Raw genomic sequence first — 22,586 nt, 5'->3', positions numbered from 1 at the left:
TTACTGGAGCCTAATAAGTGTTGGCCACGGTGTTAAGCACTGGGATATAAAGCGGAACGGAACGTGGTCTTGTCCTTGAGGAGCTCACAGCTCAGGAAAACGGCTTCTGCATTCCAAGTCGGCTTTGATAACTTTCACCCCGGGACTTATCAAGGGAGAGTTGCAACTAAACCCATCCACACTTTTAACGATTTCAGAATAGAGGAAACGAGGCGCGGGGTGGAGGAGAGATGGCTGCAGGGGCTGGTGGCAGGCTTGGCAGCCGCCAGACGCGGGGCTCTGGTGGTGTCGCCTGCTGGCAAGGAGCGGCCAAGACCTTCCCCCTCGTTGGCACCCTCGGGCTTGGCTCGGGCACACTGAGGCCGCAGCGGTGCCATCAGGTGGTCCGGCCCGGCCGGGCGGGCTGGCAGCCGGGAGCCAGGCAGCGGCCGCGCGGAGGTCCGGCTCCGGGGCGAGACTGCGCGCCCCGTGCCGGCAGCCAGGGGGCAGAGTTCCCGGGCCCGTGTCACTGCAGGCTACCTGGGGCTCCGGCCCCGCCACTGTCCGCCGGGTCCGCGTCTTCTCTTGGCGGGTTCTCTCCACCAGCCGGGACTCCGCGGAGCACAGGATTTCCCCGCCCGCGATCGCTCCCGAGGCGCAGGAGCAGAGGCACGGCCGGGGATCCGCGGCGGGAGGCGAGGTGGGGAGGGGAAGGCGGACCGCGCGCGGGGGACGGGAGGGGGCTCGAGTACGGGATTCCAGGGACGCGCAGCCCCGCCCTCGCCCCCTCCTCTCCTACCCTTCAGAACCCGCGGAGCAGGGGGAGTATGGAGCAAACGCCGCTGCTCTGGCACCATGACGCTCGCCCGCTTCGCGGTGGCTCTGATTTTCGGGGCGCTCCCCGGAGTGGTCAGCTTTGATCCGGTCCTCAGTTACCCCCTCCACCACCGCCATCGCCATTCGCCCCCTCCGGGTACCCAGTACCCTTATTACCTTCCTACCCAGCAGCGTCCACAGAGGACACCTCTGCCGCGCGTCCCGCGCCCCACGGCGGCGCTCCGGGCCCCGCGCCTGCAGGCCCTCCACGCCCGGCACACGCCCGGGCCGCGCGCCGGGGACTGCCCCGCCGGCGAGCCCTGGGTCAACGTGACGGACTTCGGCGCCTCTTGTCTGCGCTGGGCAGAGGTGCCACCGTTCCTCGAGCGGTCGCCCCCGGCGGGCTGGGCTCAACTGCGAGGGCAGAGCCACAACTTTTGCCGGAGCCCAGACGGCGCAGGCAGACCCTGGTGCTTCTATGGGAACGCCCACGGCAAGGTGGACTGGGGCTACTGCGACTGCCGACACGGTGAGTGGCCTCGGGGCAGCGGCGGCGACTTGGACTGGCGGGGAGCCACCCTAGCTAGGAGAGGGCATTAGGTGTTCCTTGAAGAGAGAGAGTGAGAGGGAGTGCGATTGCGGGTTTGCCTCGCTCAGTGTGATGGTGGGCTGCCACTGAGTTACCATCCAGGTACCTTGGTACCTTGACTTTGAATTAGCAAGGCGGGCTTCGTGTGTGAAGGTTATTTGGGGCAATAGTTTCTCTGGAAGATGCTGCGCTCTGGGTTCCTGGATAAGGTCTTGTCTCTGCCGTGTGTGTGTGTGTGTGTGTGTGTGTGTGTGTGTGTGGCCGCGCGCATGTGTTGGGAGGATGTGTGTTTTCTGGATCATCTTGCCTTCAGAATGTTACCATATTTACGTAGACGAGGCAAAGCAAAGGAGGCGATAGTTTCTAATTACTTGTTTTGGAAAGGGAAATATTAAATCTAATATGACAATCAATAACCTTCCCACCCCCGCCCCGACCCGATTTGGGAAAACGTGGTAAAATTTCTGCCTTACTCCCACCATTGACATATATTTGAAAAAGTTTGGCAAAATTTTCCAGCCAAAATACAACTTATCAAAATGATCTTCATGTTCTGGGGCACAGTGTGATAAATATCATCAATGAGTGAAGAAAAAAGAAAGGGAAAAGAGATCGGAATAGTAACTATCTTAGAGAAGAAGCAACCTGACATAGTCAAGTGCGGTTTTCAAGAGTGCCAGTATTCAGCTGTGTATGTTGTTTGTGGAAAATCGGGATCAATTGGTAAAAAAATAAAGTTGGTAAGATGTTTTGGTTTTGTGGTAATAAAAGCATCACATTAACAGATTTAATGTAAGTGAATAATCGGCCTTTGAACAGTGCTTTGTTTTGAGTTGGTGTTTTGTTTAACATTAGGGCTTTTTTTTTTCTTTAATATTTGTGGGAAAAAAACCTTACATGTCCTTCAAAGTTTGGATTTTCTTTAAAAATTCTTTTTTTGGCAGCTCTCCATCCAAGCTGTGGGGCAGCGGTTTCACTAATTGTGATTCTGAGATATGTTGTACTTTGTACATTTTGGAGGTAATTTGGAGGTTAACTTTCACAGGGCCATTCTTTCCCTTCAGAAATTGTTATTTATCTGTGCTTTCAATTGCATTAGTGCTTTGAGTTAAAGGAGAGTGATAGGAAGGTTAAGATCAATTATCCTTTATGCTAGAGAATGACGTCATCACTATACTTGTGTTTCACAGACAGAATGCCAATGTGGCTGTAAAAAATTTGAGGTGATATCAAGCAGAGAGCCCTAGCATTGTTTCACTATTTACTGTAAGAGATTATTTGTAGTAAAATCTCATGTTTAGCCAACACTGACAGTTTTTTCATCTTTCTATTATTATATTTCATATTTCCTACTGTATATACATAGACATAAATAAATGTATTTCAGAGTTAAAACACTAGATCTATTGTTCTCTTTCTGACACATAATTCTTTTCATTTTATATTCCAAATGAGGAGAGTAGCTTGTTCATTGATTCTCCCCACCCTCTTGTGTTGAAAAGAGATTTAAACCTAACAGCAACGCACTCTTTGTGATTCCTTTATGTTCATAGTCAATTCTCACTAGACAGAACTCTGAACACTGCGTAATAGTGTGTGTACTTCCTGGAGTACAGTGGTTGAACACAAGAGAAACAAAAGAAAACACCCAAGATGGGAGATAAATTCTCCCCCCGCCCCCCCCCAAAAAAAAGAAAAAGAAAAAGAAAAAAAAACCAGGACAGCAATCTGCTGGCTATGTAATAATTTAATTACTCTCACAGGCTTAGTCTTGCTAACCCATTCTGTCATTTATTCCTCACATTCTGATTGGATGTAACTCATACCTTCAAAATGACTGGCATATTCTGAACCTATGACTTTTTTCGTTCCACATTTCAGTTAAGAGTGTGAACAAAGCTGTCATGGAGTGGTGAAAAGAATTTGGAATTGTGCTTTAGAAAACACTGGTGTCCGCTTTGGCTCTGCCAGTAGCTATGCAGTATTGAGTAAGACTCAACCCCCAGAGCTTTAGTTTCCTTATCCGGAGGAAGGCAGCTTTGAAACAGATTTATTCAAAGGACTTTCCCAGCACTGAGCATGTACCAAAACACCCCGGCCTGATAATAACAGGTAGGATTTATTGAGCATTCACTCTTTTTTTTTTTTTTTTTTTTTTGCGGTACGCGGGCCTCTCACTGTTGTGGCCTCTCCCGCCGCGGAGCGCAGGCTCCGGACGCGCAGGCTCAGCGGCCATAGCTCACGGGCCCAGCCGCTCCGCGGCATGTGGGATCCTCCCGGACTGGGACACGAACCCGCGTCCCCGGCATCGGCAGGCGGACTCCCAACCACTGCACCACCAGGGAAGCCCGAGCTAAGCATTTCATATATTAGTTTCATTTAATTCTTTTATTATTTTTTTAAACTATTTATTTATTTGGCTGCGCCGGGTCTTGGTTGTGGCACATGGGATCTTCGTTGTGGCATGCAGGATCTTTTTTTTTTTAGTTGCGGCATGTGGGCTTCTTAGTTGTAGCACACACGTGGTTTCTAGTTACCCGACCAGGGATCGAACCCGGGCCCCCTGCATTGGGAGCGCAGAGTCTTACCCGCTGGACCACCAGGGAAGTCCCTCATTTAATTCTTATAGCAACATTATAAGATAGTGCACATTTCACTCCACAGCTCATTTTATTCTTTAATTATATAAACATGTAGAAATATCTGTACTGTCTAATGATCCTATTCTTGTAGTTTAAAGACTAGTTTAAAAAGAAAGAGAAAGGAAATTATGTTTGGTCCAATGTACATGATTTCCAGTCTCTTCTGACTTGAGAATATCCAGGGTTTTCTTTTTCTTTTCTTTCTTTTTTTTAACAAAACAAACAAACAAACAAAAAAGGACAAAGGGAAAGAAAATTAATTGTAATGAAATCCCTCCTTTAAAAAATAAACTGGAGGCTAGAGTCATGTACTTGTTTGCATCGAGAGTAATGAGGAAGTTGGTGCCCCTGAGGTGGAGAGTTGGTTGAAACCAAGTTGAAGGGGTGGCAGGGGGATATCAGGTGAGCCAGGGCAGGGCATGGACACTCCAGTGGCTCAGATATCTGAGAACAAGAAAGACGATGCCTGGGCCCTGGTTGTGTGAAACTTGGAAATTAGTAATAAAGAATCATTTGGGGGATTCACCCTGAATCAGCCCTGGGAGTTAGTTCTTACAATGAGCATTAGAATCACGTGGGGGCTTATTCAAATGCAGATACCTGGGCTCTAGCCTTCAGAGACCCTGATTAAGTAAGCTAAGGAATTCCGCTCAGGAATGTGCATTTCTAATGAGCAGTCAAGGTGATTTGGAGGCTGAAGACCCTTTGTCACTGTCAGGGAAAGCCATGGGAGGGCATCAGAACCCACCTAAGCTGTGTAGCGGTGCGTGATCATGTCAGCTGAGTCTACCATTCTGTGACTTCATCCCGCTAGATTTAGGATCAAGCATAAGGCAGGCCTATGGTAACTTTTTGTGTGGTTTTAGAAAATGGTTTTGTTTGACCAGTGTGGGATAATAACAACTTAGTTCACCAGAATATGATTATTAACTGAATGTGGGCCAGATTATTTTCACATGTCTATAGGAAGAATTAAGAGGCAACTGATTCCCCCCAACAATACCTTGCAATAATTTGGAGCTTCCTGACTAGAAAGAGGGATCCCTTTTCCAGTCTCCAGTTGGTGTGGCAGGTGGGGCAACTTGCTTACACTGTGCTAGGAGCTCCTCTTTGTTACAGGCAGACAAGTGGAACTCAACCATAGGTGACCGATGACTGATGGGTAAAATAGGTATAATAAACGATAATGCTCTAATGATTGAGATTTTGAAACAGGAGGGAAGGGGCAGGGCACAACCTTTAAAAGAATGACATAGCCATAGGACATGACAAAAACTGGATAGACCAACTAGGTCCAAGATGGCGGAAGATTTGACTTCCAGTGGACCTTGAGCCTCATTATATGCTCACTGTAATATATTAGCATGCTAAATGACACACCCACCCGTGCCTTGGCAGTTCTGAGGCTGATCAAAGATCAAAAAGTGGTCAGTGGCCCAATTCCTGGAAATCCCATCTTCCCACTCATTAGCCTATGAAATTACCCAGCCCATAAAAACTAACCACACCATATTTCAGGGCCTCTCACCCTCTGAGATGGCCCACACTCTATCTGTGGAATGTGTTTCTCTCTAAATAAATCCACCTCTTATCTATTACTTTGTCTCTCACTGAATTCTTTCTGCAACTAGACGTCAAGAACCTGAGCTGTGTGATCTCAATTAAAAGACCATGGGTTCAAGTCCCAATCTGGGTTTTGGCCGGGTTTGAGTCCCAGCATGTGGGTTCAAGTCCCAATCTGGGTTGAATGGATTCAATTTTACCAGAAAGAGTGATTCATAGATCTGACTTTTTGTCATGTCATGCAGATTAGTTCACCCAAATCTCCTGATTCAGATAGAGATAGCGGACTTGTGGGATGATACAGGCTGTACTCTTTGAAGTCCATCTGGTGTTTGAAGTGAAGGTTAATTTAAAAAGTTGGTAGAAAGCAGTCCCTTTTTAAACTTTTTTAATGCTGCATCTTGATTCTATGTAGCAGGTGCTGAAAAACATTTATTAGCAATAACAGATTTGATACATTTCCTGGCTGGATTTTAAATATTGAGCTCACTCTGCTTTTCAGGCTAAGGCAGATATAAAATACTTTGATTTGGGGCATTATCTGACTTTTTACTAGTGTGAATTTTTTTTTTAAGAAGAAAATTAGATATCCACTTACTACTGCCTTTTATGAGTGATTATCCTGGACTCAAAAATACTCTCTCTCTCTGCATATATATGCAGTCCTTGGTGTGTGTGTGTGTGTGTGAAGGTAACCTTTGCAAAAGTAATTTGGTTTATAACTGTGAAGGCAAACCTAAATATCAAACAATAAGATATTACTCAGAGATCTCTTTATTCGATGGATACTCTGCAGCTCCTAAAGTGATAATAACAAAGATTGTCTATAAAAAATGGAAAAATGCTCACAATAATGTTAAGGGGAAAATATGGATACAAAATTTAGATACATTATGACTAACTGAAAACAAGGATGGCTGTGAAAAGTTTGGAAGAGGAAAGAGATGATAATTACGAACTTGGGTATGAGTGTGGCTTGGATCAGTTAAGGTGGTTTTGGTGGCAAAGAATAGAAAACCCAATTCAAAATGACTGAAGAAATAAGATTTGTTGTTCATATGACAAGAAGTCAGGCTCCAACATGGTACAGCTCTATTTCTCTGCTGCTCTTGATTCCTTTATTTTCAAAGTGTGGCTTTTATCCTTAGGCTAATGGTTATTCCAGATTTCATATCGAGATAGAACACTTGAGGAAGAAAGATAGAGCCCCCTCTTCATGTATGTCCCATTGAAAATGCAAGGAGACCTTCCCAGAATTCCCCCCCCCCCCCCCCGCCCAGACTTCCTCCCGTATTTCATTGGCCAGACCTTCCTGGCACTATCTGGGAAGGAAAATGCAATTACCATGCTTGCCTAGATTAGTCAGGATTGACCTCTGAACACATGGGGACAATACTGGCAGGGAGAAGCAGGTAGTTATTGAGGAGGACCAACAGAGTCTGCCAAGAAGTGTGGTTGAGGTTTGTCCTTGTTGGCCTGCACCCCTCAGGCCTGCAAGCCCTGTACTTGCCCAGCCTCCTGACCGAAGAAAGAGCCCAGAGTCAGCGACAGAGACATCAGTGGTTTAATGGATGGGGGATCTTACATCTCTGAAGTAAGGTCCTGGAGCAACATCCCACCATGTGCAGCAGAGGGTGGGCAGGACATGGCAGCAGTCTTTGCTACAGGTGAGTGTGTGTGTGTATGTGTGTGGTGTGTGTGTGTGTGTGTGTGTGTGTATAGGGGCCTGGGGGTGGGAGGAGTAGGGGTGAGAGTTGGGGATGAGGGGGTAGAGAGGGAGGTTACCAGTTACAGAGGGAATTGACATCAGGTTGGCTCATTGGCTACCAGGGAAACCAGCAGGGGAGCACGCCCCTCACCACCCCTTTGATAAGCTATCATAGTGGAGATGTTCTGATCTAAAAATTAAAACAGTCTCTAGCTGGAGCTGAGGCAAGTGTGTAGGTGTTTACTGTTAGGCTCTATGATTAAGAGGGAAGGTCAGCCACGTGAGTAGCGTGTAGGTGAAGCAGGGACTGGTTGAGCAGGGGATGAACAGAGAGCAGGAGAGCTGCCATCTTGGGTGGCCTGACCATACAGTCCTTATACAGGTATCCCCACTTTGTGAAAGTTTGCTTTACGCCACTTCACTTTTACAGAAGACCTACATTAGTACCTGTTTCTGCTAGAAAAGAAATCCAAAGAGAACTTTTGCTCTTATGAAAGAGCAAAAGGTGAAAGGTGAAAATTGAAAAGAGCGTTCGTGTTTGTTTTGCAGTGAGCCATTATAGAGGCAGCACACACCCAGAGCAGTGAGAGTGGCGCCCCTAAGCTCCTTCTCCAGGAACTACGCTCAGTATCTCAGCATCAGGCTGCTGTCAGGCTTTGAGCTGTGTCTGTGAGCATCTGTGCTTTTTCTCAATTTATTTTGTGCATCTCTTAGCAAGATATGTCCTAAGGTTAGTTGCTTCTTGGCTTTATGCCATTTTGGCTTACAAAAGGTTTCATAGGAAAATTCTACTTTTGGATAGCGGGGAAAACCTGCATTGGGGAAACTTAATGCAATTAGAAAATAGTTATAAGTAACGTAAAAAATTACACCGTGAAATGCTTCACACATTTTTTTGCCATATGTAGATGAATAACATTTAGACAGTGATTTAACTGGTAGAGCATATTTACTTGTTTTAAGATGCTATTTGCAGCTCTAGCAATTTATGTATGAAATGAATAAATTCCATTGTTAAGAATATGGAAGTTGGTTCAGTTGTTAGGTAAACAGTGTTTAATTCTAATTTTTAAACTTTTTCCCCCTTGAATTAACCTGTAAAGAAGGAAGTCCTCTGAAGCCTGTCCCTTTAGTCTGCATAGCAGACGAGAGTTTAGTTGTGTGCTATATGAACAATTGTTGTAGACTGCCTTCTACATGGTTGACACGCTGTTGTTAGAAAATCAGGAAATGTTGATTTTTGCCTCCTTTGTATCTAACTTTTCCAGAGCAGTCACCTCCTCTCACCTCTTCTTCCTCTTCCTGAAAATTAGCACAACAATATTAATAAAAATTTTATTGTTTGCAAAACACTAAAATAATGAGATTTGCCTGCAAGAAGCCATGTATGCGCATTCAGCTTCATGCTTTTTATAAGGGTCACCAGAGAGACGCAAAGACTGAGAAATGCTGATTCTTGTAGAAAGGCAAGAGTAGATTTCATTAAACATTTACTGAGTTCACACTAGGGGTAGAATTTACAAAGATGAATAAGAAATCACCTGTGTCCTCTAGTTGAGGATGGCCACTCTCTGGTTAAGATGTCAGGAGAGTACTAAACATTTTTATTACCTTTCCTATGATATGTACTTTGGGAGACAGCTACGATTACTATTAAGTGTAGCTTAATTTCATCATTCAGAGTTGTACAATAAAATGGTAATACCCATACCATGTGTTTATGTGTGGATAGTTCAGAGACAAACAATTTGTGGAATTTTCTGCTCCAGTTATTTAAATGCATGTATTGTTAGTGTACCATAAGTTAACCTTGCATAGAGTCTTCTTTTATATAACATTATATAACATTTTAAACCCACAAATAATCGATAAGATTTATAAATTTCTAATAAGCCCACTGTAAATGGGTAGAATTGCTTACAGAGGATATGCTCTCATTGTGAACCAGACCAGTTCCTATTTTTTTCTCAGTACTAAAGGTATCTACATGAATAATAAATGAACAATTAATATGAATTATAGATGTGAACTAATGGAGGCAAATATAGTTCAGTTGGGTAATAGTTCAGGGGAATGCTTCGTACGTTAAAAGATGATTTGATTTCATTTTTTTTTTTTTTTCTTTCTTTTTGCGGTATGCGGGCCTCTCACTGTTGTGGCCTCTCCCGTTGCGGAGCACAGGCTCTGGATGCGCAGGCCCAGCGGCCATGGCTCACGGGCCCAGCCGCTCCGCGGCATATGGGATCCTCCCAGACCGGGGCACGAACCCGTATCCCCTGCATCGGCAGGCGGACTCTTAACCACTGCGCCACCAGGGAGGCCCGATTTGATTTCATTTTGACATGGCATGATTTGAATAAAATCTATTTCGCAATGCTAAACTGGTTTCAGTTATGGGTAAATGTAATCATAGACAAAACAGAATACCTCAGTACCATCAAATAAGGTATAGGAAAAAAACCCATCAAAATTAACGTAACCCCCCCCTACTGTTCTTGAAAAATTCAGCTAACTGCTGCCCAATTCATTTGTTTTTAGGGAGCGTGATTTTTTGTCTGTATTTTATAATTAAGATAGGAAATGATCATTTAGTATATTTTTTCCAATGTTACCTTTGGTATAAGAGAAAAGATTATGTTTCATTCTCAAATATGTGTACTAAATTGTCCAACATGTAATGGGCTTTTTTCTATTCTTTTAAATAGTTCATAAACTGAAATTTCTGCCTTTTCAGCTTCAAGTATACTTTTTGTCAAGGATCTGAACAATAGCTTGATGTCACCAGCATGGATTCTTTCTGATTCCACCAGATCAATAGAAATGACTAAAAGTAATTACTTCATGCCTCTCTGAAGTTCAGTAATAGATGAGAAAGGATCTGTGTGATAACATTAATTTTCTTTTACTCATTTATCAAACTGTGATTTTAAAAGATTTAAAAACTATTTATAATTAATTCTATTCAGAAAACACTACTGGGATGGATCTTTGTTTTTGCTGTTTTTCTTTGTCTTCAAGTGAGTGCTATTCTATAAATATATTTTAAGGAGTTAACTAAATAGCCATGTCTTTTCATTTGGTTTATTTTGGAATGAGCTGGATTTAGAGAACAAAGATAGCTGACCTATTTGGTTCCTTTCCTAATATTTCTTTTAGGCCTCCTTGAAGTATGGAGTATGAGAAGGGAGGTTTTGCCAGCTGTCCAAGGAGGGGTAATACCATAATGGCTCTATTAGTTTGCTAGGGCTGTCGTGATGAGTACCACAAACTGAGTGGCTTAAACAAAGAAACTTATTATTTCACAGTTCTGGAGACTAGAAGTCCAAGGTCAGTGTCAGCAGAGCCATGCTTCCTCTCAAGGCACTAGGGAAGGATCTGTCCCAGGGCTGTCTCCTAGCTTCTGATAGTTCCTTGGCTTGTGGAAGTTAGCTGCAACCTTCAGGTGGCCTTCTCCCTATATGTGTCTCTGTCCAGATTTCTACTTTCTATGAGAATATAGTCATGTTGGATTAGAGCCCTCCCTAATGATCTCATCTTATCTTGATCATCTACAAAGACCCTATTTCCAAGTAAAGTCACGGGTATTCATAGGCACTGGAAGTCGGTACATCCACATCTTTTGGGGGAATAGTATTCAGCCCATCACAATAGCCTTAAAAACTATAAAACCAATGAGACTTGTGAAGACAATTTTAATCTAGGTAGCTGTCCTTCTCTAGATTACCTTGTGTCGAGAGAGGCTGATAACATGGTTAAAGAGAACCCCTCGGGAATGTCTCTTTGTTTTAGGAATTCCTGTTTTTTAGCAAAGTTGTCCACAAAGCAAATTTCTGTAACAAGAAACTTTTATGTTCCTTTTCCTTTATAAAACTGGAGCTACATTTACATAGAAGAAAAATAATAGTAAACTAAAATGACAGTAAGCTCAACATTTTTGGCAGGGAATTAAGGTAGTAGAATTCTTACCATTGTTGTGCACTGGCACATTTTGCCTTTAGGTAGCTGTAATAGCAGCAGACTGGTACAGCTGACTGGTTTTTGTTGTTGTTGTTTTTTGCAACAATTCATTTCATGAACTCTGGGGCTCCTCTCCATGGCGTGCCATCATGCATAGCTTCATAGTTCCAGACTTTCTTCTGTTACTGGTTTAGCCTATAAATTTGCAGTGCTTATTATAGTTGACCAAAAACCTCTGTTTGAGACTTCAACTTTTAAATTATTGTTATTACCACATTTTAAAAATAGGAATATTTAGAATAGAATATTTTCCATCAAATTGGCACATGAGAGACTTTAAGACTGTGCAGCCCTGGATTCACTGGGATGTGGCCCAGAGGCATTAGCAGAGACTATGAGGGACATCGCAAAGTCCTGGGCTGGAGTAGGAGAGTGTGAGCGAAGGAGGACGGACTGATCAATTTTTGATAATAAGAGTCTGTGACAATGGAGCAGTATCGCCAAAGAATTGGTCTAGAATTTATCTGAAGGACTTTAGTATTAGTAAGGTAGCAATAGAAATAGAGTTTACCAGGCTATGAGCTTTGTGGATTGCTTAATTTTTCATCCTCTCTCTCTCTCTGGTTTTTTTTTTCCCATTGAGCTAAGGGTATTCCCTCTTGTAATTGTGCACCTATAAATTTGTGCAAATATATAGTTCTCCTACAAATTTGTACAGCCGATGGGACAAATCAGCCTCCACTGGAGGATCAGCCTCAAGTGTAGATCACCAGAAAGCCACTTCTCTCCTGTTGTGCAGTGTAGAGAAACTCTTCAGGCTGTCTTATGCTTCTGCCTGGCTAGTTTATCCCCATGTAATGTTTGGTAGATTAGTTGTAATAGTTCAGATAGAATGGTGAAAACCAACATGTCAGAATGCATAAACTGGTAGCTGAAGTATTGAAAGGTGCTTATTACATCACAGGGTCTTTGCTCAGATTGAGAGACAAGGGGACCATAGCAAGGGTGGGAATCTAGGAGGTCATGGCTCTGCAACTACTCAGTTGATTGGGTCCATAGCTTACACATCCATAAATGAAGGGAAATGAATTACAGTTCAACCATCTCAACCATTCTAAGAGAGTCAATGAAGCAAGAACAGAGTAAAACCAAACCAAACAAAAACTACTGCCTGTCTTAAATGTGCATAGTGTGAATTGTGTGTTCATGCTTTTATTATTTTAGGCATATTATTAAGTTGATTTTTTTTAAAAAAGCTCTCAAAAAATTATTAGAAGAATTGTGAACTTCACAGAATTACATACCAGTAAGAAATACTCACTTTGAGTTCAAGGTAGATGATTACTCAGAATATTTTGGAAATTTTTATGGCCTTAAGGAAAGGATAAACTATGTGGAGGGGCACTGCTAGGAAGGTGTGTGCCTTGGGGATGTTGGTGTTGGGAATGGATTCTGATAGAGAATTAATTACTCATTGACATGCAAATTGCCTTTCCAGAATTGCAAATATTTGTCTTCATTTGTTAAAGGAAAATTGGATGAGCACTCCACCTTTCCTGCCATATAGCAGATGCAGCTAAATGAATCCAGGCTTTCACAGCATGTTGGGAGCATCTGAGAAATGATGGTGGAACTGATAGTTGACTTGGAAATTATTTCCAGTGTTATCATTTTCATTATAATGATGTTATGGTAACAATTATACTTTATGCAGAGTCTTTGCCTTCTCATTTGTAGATGCCTTAATCATTTAGATGATATGCATGCATCATTTCTTCTTGATAGTTTTTTAGTGATTTAGGCAATATTTTACATTTTATTATGATTACTTAACATGCATAAGTAGAGTTCCAGTTTGTTTTCATTACTAGAAATTTCTTCCACCGCTTTCACGTGAATAATTTGGTGGTGGTGGTGGCGAATTAATAAACAGATAATAGATTAAATATCATTTCAAATAAACATTTGTTTCAGGTGAACAAATGAATTCTTTGAAATAAACTGCTGGCATTTGTACTGTGCATAATATTATGTGGGTCTCTATAGAAGACATTTTGTGGTTAAAAAAAATCATTAAAGGGCTTCCCTGGTGGCGCAGTGGTTGAGAGTCCGCCTGCCGATGCAGGGGACACGGGTTCGTGCCCCGGTCCGGGAAGATCCCACATGCTGCGGAGCGGCTGGGCCCGTGAGCCATGGCCGCTGAGCCTGTGCGTCTGGAGCCTGTGTTCCACAACGGGAGAGGCCACAACAGTTAGAGGCCCGCGTACCGAAAAAAAAAAAATCATTAAAGTTCGTTAAACTCTTCAGACATATTTCTTTAAAAATATTCTGCAGTTCACAGTTTTCACTGAGCTAGACAGGGCTTCCTCTTGCTTGGTCGAATTAAAGAAGTTTAGAATATATGAATGATTTTTAGATTATCTGCCATATGAACGACCCACACCCGTGTTCTCTCCTGAATAATCAGGATTTGGTAGTGCTGTGTTTGCCTCCATTTATGATTGCCTTTTGTTTGACAATTTTGATACAAAATTGACACTTTGTCGTGTGAAATAGGATATGTTTCTCTTAAATAGTTACTTATTTATTTATTTTTTGGGGGGATTCCAGCTTTTTTATTTTTCCCCTTTTACACACAACAAAGTAGAAGAAATAATACAGGATTAAAACTGCAAAAGTAGTTAATTGGTAGAACACACATACACACAAAAATCTAGGAAGACAAGCTTATTTACAATGAGGAAACACATGTAAATTACGATAGTTTGTATATGAAACATTAAAAAAGAAAAGTCAAACATATGCTACATGGGTGCCACTGTTTACAGCAATATTGAAGGGGAGAAAACAACACTTATTTAGGAACAGATATACCACAAGGTCCAGGTTTTACAGCATCAGTGCAATAAATTCACAAAACTATATTACAGCTAGTTAATCAGTTTAAGAATTGTTCCCAAATATGTCACATTTCCAGCCCTCGGACGTTCATTCCTACAGATTTCAACTATTCCATCTATGGGGACCAAAAGCAGCCAGTGTTACCATAAAATGAGAATCTTGAGGCTTACCTTTAAAGGCTTATTCTGGTCTTGAAAAACTGGTAGGATTTTCTACTGAAATGAATCTTGACTAAACACAGGATGAGTTTTGTTCTTTATTGGCTGGTCTTGGAGTGAAGGTCACAGACATGACTCTTAACCTATTATGTACTTTAGTTTCATTTAGCTGAAAATCTGAAATTACAAGTATGCTAAAAAATCCTAAATACCATCTTGCTTAAGCCTGCTACTAAGAAGCCCTTAAGGATGTACTAACTTCAAGTTTAAGTGCATGGGAACAAGAGTTCTAAGCCTGTCAGATTACCCATTTGGGAGGAAGGATCAATGCTTCCAACAAATTGCTAAATTCTGCACAAGGGAGAAGCCAACACAGGCTATGGAATTACTTTCATTTTATTCCATGAGGATTCTTCTCCCACAGTATGGAAACAGAATGAGGAATGAATCTTAACTGGTCTCTTCATCAGAAGTGGTAAACTTGGTTTCTATATTCACGAAGCCATACAGTTGTTTAAGCAGAGTGTGGAAGTAGACAGTAGAACCAGCTTCCTGTAGTCACAGACCACTATCTTGTATCCGGCTAAAGCAAAGATCAACTTGAACAGTTATCCCAGGCCACTGTTACCTGTACTAAAGGATGAAGTTCACCACTATATTATTTTAAAAGTAAGAGTTCAATTAACCCTGGGTGAGAAAAACCAAGACAAGTGGTAATGACGAATGAGTTGTCCATATAAGGCCAGCTGATGAGAACACACCCATGAAGACACTGGGCATAAAGCCTTACTTGGCAAGTCAGAATTTCTTCTAAGGGCAGAATGAGGGACAGCAAAGAGCTACATCTGTAACATTTGAGTATCCAGACAGAATAACAGACACTGTCCCCAAGGACACCATTAATCACACTGAATAAAGCAGATATATTATTCATTTTTCTTTTCTTTTTGTTTGAGAAGCTTGTTTATCTCTCTTTTGGCCATTCCAATGTACTTCGAAATGATTCCATGTTGGTTTAGTCCAGGAAGCAAGAGTAAGAAAGTCACTATCAGGTAGGTGAGAAGGAGATTGTGGACTTGCTGTCCCACCCAAGCAACTGCAGCAAGAGAAATGATCATGGTCATGAAGTACATTTTAGGCTTTTCTTCCTTTAGCGTAAAGAGGCGTTTCCACCAGCCCACAACTCTGCATCGAGTTTTTACTAGATTGCTGCAAATTTCATGGAATCTCTGCTGTTGCTCAGTGATCCATTTATTGGAGCCAAAAATTCTAGGCACTAGAATGGGAATAAGGTAGTCAGCCAAGCACAAAAACATAACAAAACAGGAAATACCTGACAGAACGGATGGATCTAGATAGTAGGTAGTCAGAAACACCAAAAAAACCACACCCATGATGGCAGGTGGAAACCAGGCTCTTTCCCATCGGAGGACTTTATCTGCCATCAGCATCACTTCTCCCCATCCTTGCAGCTGCTCTTCCAGATTTGCAGTCTCTGCAGCCAGCAGGTTGGTGCTGCTATTATCTCCTTCCGCCATTGTTCCCGAGGTGCCCCCTCAGAGAGTGCAAGACGCCCCCCAAACCCGGCCTCCCTCAGAGGCACTCACGACAACCCTCAATAGTTACATTTTTTAAGGATGATTATGTGGAAAGTAATAATGGTAGGTGACTAGGCTAGTGCAAATGAAATGTATGGATGGATGATTTGTGAATCTAATGTTTTCGGAAAATCATTATAAAGCCATACATAATGACTTTGAAGTATGCAAAACATGACAGAAAATTCTGGTAGAATTTAATTTCTTAATTTCTTTACCTATGAAAAAAAGGCCATCCTAAGCAACTTTTCACAGAATTTTATGAAATTTTTAAGTTGTCTGAGTTTGATTCTATCTCTGCAAGTGTCCCAATTGCTGCCCGTCAGTCAGTACCCACTCTGAAAACCAATGACCATGAGAAGAGAAATGTAGGCCTTTGATCCACACTTCTTTAAAAAAACTGAAATATATTTGATGTATGATATTATGTTAGTTTCAGATGTACTGATAGTGATTGGATATTTGCATATGTTATGAAATGATCACCACAATAGGTCTAGTAACCACTTTGATCCACACTTAAGGGATAAGACATAAAATATTATTTTCCCCAGGGGTGCTTGAATTTAAATTTTGACTTTTAAGACTGAAAAGAATGACTCAAATTGTGGACTGTGAAGCAGCTGAGTGGGATGGTATGTAAGGGGAAGTGAAGTTCCAGGGCCATTCAGTTACACCAAACTACTCTACTTAGCGGCAGTTTCCCTAAGACTAACTTTAGGCAATGTTTTCAACACTTAACACCTTTCTGAACTTATAGACATAAGCTTTAGACTTGTCATGAGTAGTGCTGGAGGCTAAAAGGGGAAAAGCATTTTATTCTTCTTTAGTGGAAGAACAAATCAGATAGAAGGAAGATATAACAGCCAATAACAGGTAATTTATAAACAGAACATTGAATTTAGTTTCTCTGTTTTTTTTAATCTGTGACCTCATGTGAAGATGGAAAGTGATCCATAAATGATAAGAACTTAACATGTGATGTGATCTAATACTTGGGATGTAATTATCAGCCATTAGTCATAGTCTTTCAATTTTTCCCTTTGAAAATCATAATTGGACTTTGCCTAGATAAAAGAAAGTATCATTAGCATTGACATCAGGATGTTAATTACCAAAAACAAAAAAAGAGCCTGCTAGGGCTTCCCAGGTGGCTCAGTGGTTGAGAGTCCGCCTGCCGATGCAGGGAACGTGGGTTTGTGCCCCGGTCCGGGAGGATCCCACATGCCGCGGAGCGGCTGGGCCCGTGAGTCATGGCCGCTGAGCCTGCGCGTCCGGAGCCTGTGCTCCACAATGGGAGAGGCCACAACAGTAGGAGGCCTGCGTACCGCAAAAAAAAAAAAAAAAAAAAAAAGAACCTGCTAAATCCTCATTTAAAGAAAGAAGCACATGCTGTGAACAGTGAGAGACTGGATCTCTCACCACTTCAGTGGAAAAATCATGTTATCAGTATGTTCAGTATGTTCAAATGATTATTTGCTATTAAAGGATTTTGGGATTCTTTTCCACTTTAGGGTCAGTCCGACTTCATGGTGGCAAAAACGAGTTTGAAGGCACAGTAGAAGTATACGCAAATGGAGTTTGGGGCACAGTCTGTAGCAGCCACTGGGATGACTCTGATGCATCGGTTGTTTGTCACCAGCTGCAGCTGGGGTGAGTTCACCCATCCTTGACCAAATCTGTCTGATGATATCTGAGAGGAATGCTGGGCACCCATCGTTACTGTGGAGAGGTTACATCTTCCTTCCTCACTCTCATTTTTCTCAGAAGAGATGTAAAGAAAGGGCCCCAAATGGAAGGAGTAGTTCGTTTACATACAAATGCACTTCACTTGTTACTAGCCCTACTGAGTAGGAAATGCGCAAATGCTAAGTGGTCCAAAGTTCAAACCAGCTTTTGGCCTTTGAGTTTAACAAAATAATTGTTCAGTGCTAGGAAGCAAGGAATTTGGCCCTAAGAGTTTTACTTTCTCAGCAGCCTGTGCAGCCTGAAGTTGCTATCATTTGCTTTTAACTTTCTACCTTGAGCCGCCCACAAATTCCATTTGTGTGTATGTGAAGGAGGTGAGGTTCACTCGTGCTTTCATCCCATGCTGGGTAAGGGGTGATATCCTGGGACATAGATTTCTGTGCCAAGGAGGACCTGTAATAGATGGCAGCTTCGCTCAGCCCCGGCAGCATCCACTGTCCTCTGAGAAGCTGCCCGCCCTTCCAGGACTGTAGGCGCACTTAAAATAGATTGGTGTAGGCTGACGCCCACCAGGCCCTGCACCTTTATGCCTTGTTTCAAGGGATTTCCCAGGGGCAGAAGGTTACATTTTGGAACAAACGTTTTTGGTTTTTGTTGTTATTCTTATTGTTCTGTTTTTGTGTCTCATTTATTTTTTCTAAGTATACATGCCCTATATTTTTCTTGGTCTTTATCACCAGAGATCTTTAGAAAGCATGGAAAAGATCTTGTTATGAAGGTTAAAAGAACTGAAGGAAAAGTTTTCAATTTGCAAATATTTTGGATTAATAATCAGAGAGTAGTAATATCTAATGTGATGACACAAATGAAAATGTTAGTCAACTCCAGTCAAATCAGTAAGAATTAAATAAAATTATTTAATTATTTATTTTCGGGCTTCCCTGGTGGCGCAGTGGTTGAGAGTCCGCTTGCCGATGCAGGGGACGCGGGTTCGTGCCCTGGTCCGGGAAGATCCCACGTGCCGCGGAGCGGCTGGGCCCGTGAGCCATGGCCGCTGAGCCTGTGCGTCCGGAGCCTGTGCTCCGCAACGGGAGAGGCCACAGCAGTGAGAGGCCCGCGTACAGCAAAAAAAAAAAAAAAAGTGTTGGAATAAATCAGGATAAAAGAAGGAAGAAGGGGAGAGACTACAAAGTGTTAATGGTGTTTAGGATGTTAATTACTGATTTTATCAATGAGTATTTTGTCTGGCAAACAGTCACTGGCAGGTGGGCAAGTCACAAAAAATGTTGACTTGCTGCTTTTTCTTTTGAGGGCCTGGAGATGTAACAAATTTGTAGGCTGGTGTCAGTATCTTCCTTTATGTACATTTCTACCTGTGCTTTTATTACCCTGAAAATCAGGGAAGAATAAAATTTTCTGAGATTCTGACATAAAACAAAAAAAGGTACAAATAAACTTATTTACAATACAAAACAAATAGAGTTACAGATGTAGAAAACAATCTTATGGTTACCAGGGGGTAAAGGGAGGAGGGATAAATTGAGAGATTGGGATGGACATATACACACTACTATATATAAAATAGGTAACTAATAAGGACCTTGTATAGCACAGGGAACTCTACTCAATACTCTGTAATGACCTATATGGGAAAAGAATCTAAAAAAGAGTGGATATATTTATTTATATAACTGATTCACTCTGCTGTACAGCAGAAACTAACACAGCATTGTAAATCAACTACACTCCATTAAAATTTTAAAAAAATAAAGAAAAAAGAAAACAAGAACATTGCAATGGAGACATGAATTACAGTGGTAGGTTACTAGTCTCTTGATTGATGAAAGAATGTAAACTATCTTTCTGCAAACATAAACTTCAGATAAGCTAATCTGATTCCTTCTATCATCTCTTAGTAGTCCATTAATAAAAAAGGATTGCACAATAAGAGCAGGGCAACCCAGCTTTATTGCTGTTAAGACACATTCATATTTTGGATAAACCCCAAATATTTACTGTTTGGTTAATGGAAGCTGTTGCATGAAGACAGTTCTAGAGATTATCATGTTATTCGGATAAGCATTTAATCTTTTAAAGGTGTAATACCAGTTTTGTACATATCAGAGTTAAAAATATGTAGATTATATGAGTTATTATCTTATTAATTGGTTTCAAAGTCTTGCTAGCAAATACTATATATAAAGTTTAAAAAATATGAATGGATTGCCTCTCTTGATACTATCTTGCTTAGACGTGGTAATAATAATTGTTTTGAAAACGAAAGCCTGAAATATTGGAGTAGGAAAGACTCTTCAAGCATCCAGACTTCTTTTACATATCAGAAGGTGGAGCTTAGAGAGACTTTAGAGTGATTTGCAGCTGAGTTCAGACTAGAATCCAAGTCCCACTGGGCCACATGACACACTTCTTCCACAAAGCCACCCAGACTCCCTTTTTATTTATATCTGTAGTGTTTGCCCATTTTCTTCTAAAATCAGCCATAGATAGTAAAGACACATGCCTACCATTAGTTATTCAAGATTAACTTAGAAGATTACCATAGGTAATCAATCCAAGTTCTGATCTGATGTTTTGATTTGCTTGAAATTTACATAATGCATTATGTTTTTCTTTTTCTTCCATATCTGTCTTTATTGATTTCTTCCATTTTTAAAAGTCCTAGTGCTTTGATAAAAATTAGCCTACATTTGATAAACCTAACCTTATCATTGTACTTACAGAGGTAAAGGAGTAGCAAGACAAACCCCATTTTCTGGACTGGGCCTTATTCCCATTTATTGGAGCAATGTCAGTTGCCGAGGAGATGAAGAAAATATACTGCTTTGTGAAAAAGACATCTGGCAGGGTGGGGCGTGTCCTCAGAAGATGGCAGCTGCTGTCACATGTAGCTTTTCCCATGGTAAAACAAAATATTTATTCTCTTGCTTTACTGTTATTGTGGTTTCAGCCTGATTCCAGATGATAAAAGTGTCTCAGTTAAATCATTTCCTAAAAGAGTTTAAATACAGACCTAAGTGGAATCATCATAGTCTGTCTCCAGTCTAATTAGATAGTCTTCAATAGGATTTCATCTAACAATTGGATTTCCATTTGACCTCACTTTTTATGTATTTTCTGTTTTATCTAATTTGCTTATAGAAATATTATATACTGTATATGAAAACACTTATTTTAGTAATGGAAAATTGTGATGTAATCAAGTTAAAAGTCATGTTGAAACCAAACTTAAAATACAGCAATTACAACAAAATATTCTCACTTTATAGAATGGAATAGAATCATGGTACCAGTGTTCTTTTTTGACGGCACATTTCATAAACAAATTGCTTCCTTGGATAAGGGCTCCTTCTAAGCACCATATACTAGGCATGAGGTGATTAGAGTATGGTTTCAGTATACAAGTATGCATATGTTCATGAGGAAGGAAGCAGAGGAGGGAATAGCTGCCTTTCACAATGGCAGATGGTTTTTCTGGGGTCCATGGTTGTTTTAATGTGTGACCACAACCTGAAGCTACCACACTGTCACAGTATCCCTTTTGCATTTTCCTTGGAGACAGCAGCCTGACCAGATGTCCCAGGTCTTAGAATGCCAGCAGCCAGCGCAGGGCAGTGGTTTCTGTTTGAGTGCAAGTATCAGGGGAGGAATTGAAAAGTTTCCACCGCAAAACATACAGAGACCCAATTTAGGGTCATTCCTGTGAATTGGCTGGAAGAACCAGTGGAAATGGTACAGGATATGGTACAGGTGTGTGCTCGGAGAGCTACAATCCTTTTGTGGGTAGGCAAGGTGCATGTTACATCTTTGGTTTTGTTTTTTTTTTTTGCATGTTACATCTTGATGTCTTGTAAGTTTTTCCTTTTCTTCTTTTGCCTCTCCACCTTTGGGTAATGCTACTTTTGGCAAATACGTGTTTACACATTGCTACATCAGGGATGCTGTGAATTGGGGTAAACAGTGCACTGTGTTTCGTAGATATTGCTTGCATTCTATGTTCAACCCAATTGGTAAAATATGTTTAACATTTTTCAAGTAGTGAAGTAAAATCTTGAAAACAATCTCTTTTTTCCAGGATCTCTATCTACTTTAAAAAAAACCTAATTCTACTCTCTGTGATCTGTCCACTTGTTTATTCTCTGGTTGCAAAGATAAATTTAAGGTCCGTTGTAAGCATATATAAAACATAGAAGGTTGAGATAAATTAGAAGTGAGAGTGAAAAAATATACTTTTATGGTAAATTAAATGAGAATGTGAAAGCAAATAGCTCAGCAAACATGCAGTCCATCTTAAGGCATAGCAGTAGACTTTTAATACATTCTTTTAGTTTGGAATTTACATTTGGCGTCTAGTACTTTTCCAATGCTTACAAAGTAGAAGATCGTGTGTGAGTACTGGACACAGGAAATAGCAATCTAAATGAAACATCTGGGAGTTTTATTTATCCATATGTTAAATATGAGTCAATTACTTCACTGAAATCTTTTTCAAATGCTTTTTTTGCTTTTTTTGTGTGTGTGTATTTGTTGGGAGGATGTGAGATGTTGACTAAATTTTGTTTTTGAGCTTCTCTATATTTTCACAATTACTTATAGAACCAGTGGAAAAACTATATGTTTTAAAGTAAAACATGACCTTAAAAAAATGTAAGGTAATATGCGATAATGTTTCTAGGTTGTAGGTGATTTTAAATTTCCTCTTAAAAAATTTTGTTTTTCTGTTTTCTCCAAGCTTACCATGGAGATGCGGGGAGGGGAGGTAGAGGAGAATATAATAATTTAAGAAATTTATACATTTTTTCCATCATTTTTTCTATATTTTCCAAGCTTCTTAAAGGAAAAATAAACATAATAACATGCAAATTTAAGTTTATTAGCATAATTCAGTGATCAGTCATTATAAGAAGCTAATATACAATATTGAGACCAGTTATGTTTATTAAACCTGTCTTTTATCCTTTTACAAAT

The 22,586-nt window shown here is 41.0% G+C and overlaps 2 protein-coding genes across 2 annotated transcripts in view; one reads left to right on the top strand and one right to left on the bottom strand.

The window, feature by feature from the left end:
• Nucleotides 1–737: 737 nt before the first annotated feature.
• The window catches only part of PRSS12 (serine protease 12), a 70,733-nt gene continuing 48,884 nt past the window's right edge, over nt 738–22,586 (top strand). Inside the window, exons 1-3 of the mRNA XM_060088763.1 lie at nt 738–1,324; nt 17,426–17,564; nt 20,342–20,520. Of these exons, the coding sequence (XP_059944746.1) occupies nt 835–1,324; nt 17,426–17,564; nt 20,342–20,520 (808 nt within the window). The 5' untranslated portion in view covers nt 738–834. The remainder of the gene's footprint in view (nt 1,325–17,425; nt 17,565–20,341; nt 20,521–22,586) is intronic.
• On the bottom strand, nt 15,210–15,884 carry LOC132483463 (ADP-ribosylation factor-like protein 6-interacting protein 1). Its single transcript, XM_060088748.1, has one exon. The coding sequence runs from the start codon at nt 15,849–15,851 to the stop codon at nt 15,240–15,242; it is 612 nt and encodes a 203-aa protein (XP_059944731.1). The 5' UTR covers nt 15,852–15,884; the 3' UTR covers nt 15,210–15,239.

This window comes from Mesoplodon densirostris, chromosome 1 (assembly GCF_025265405.1).
Source record: "Mesoplodon densirostris isolate mMesDen1 chromosome 1, mMesDen1 primary haplotype, whole genome shotgun sequence".
Lineage (NCBI taxonomy): Eukaryota > Metazoa > Chordata > Mammalia > Artiodactyla > Ziphiidae > Mesoplodon > Mesoplodon densirostris.
Note: the sequence above shows the minus strand (reverse complement) of the source record. Positions and strands in the feature narration are given on the sequence as shown.

Coding starts and splice junctions, on each gene's coding strand:
- LOC132483463 (XM_060088748.1), bottom strand. CDS start 15,851: ATGGCGGAAGGAGATAATAGCAGCACCAACCTGCTGGCTGCAGAGACT.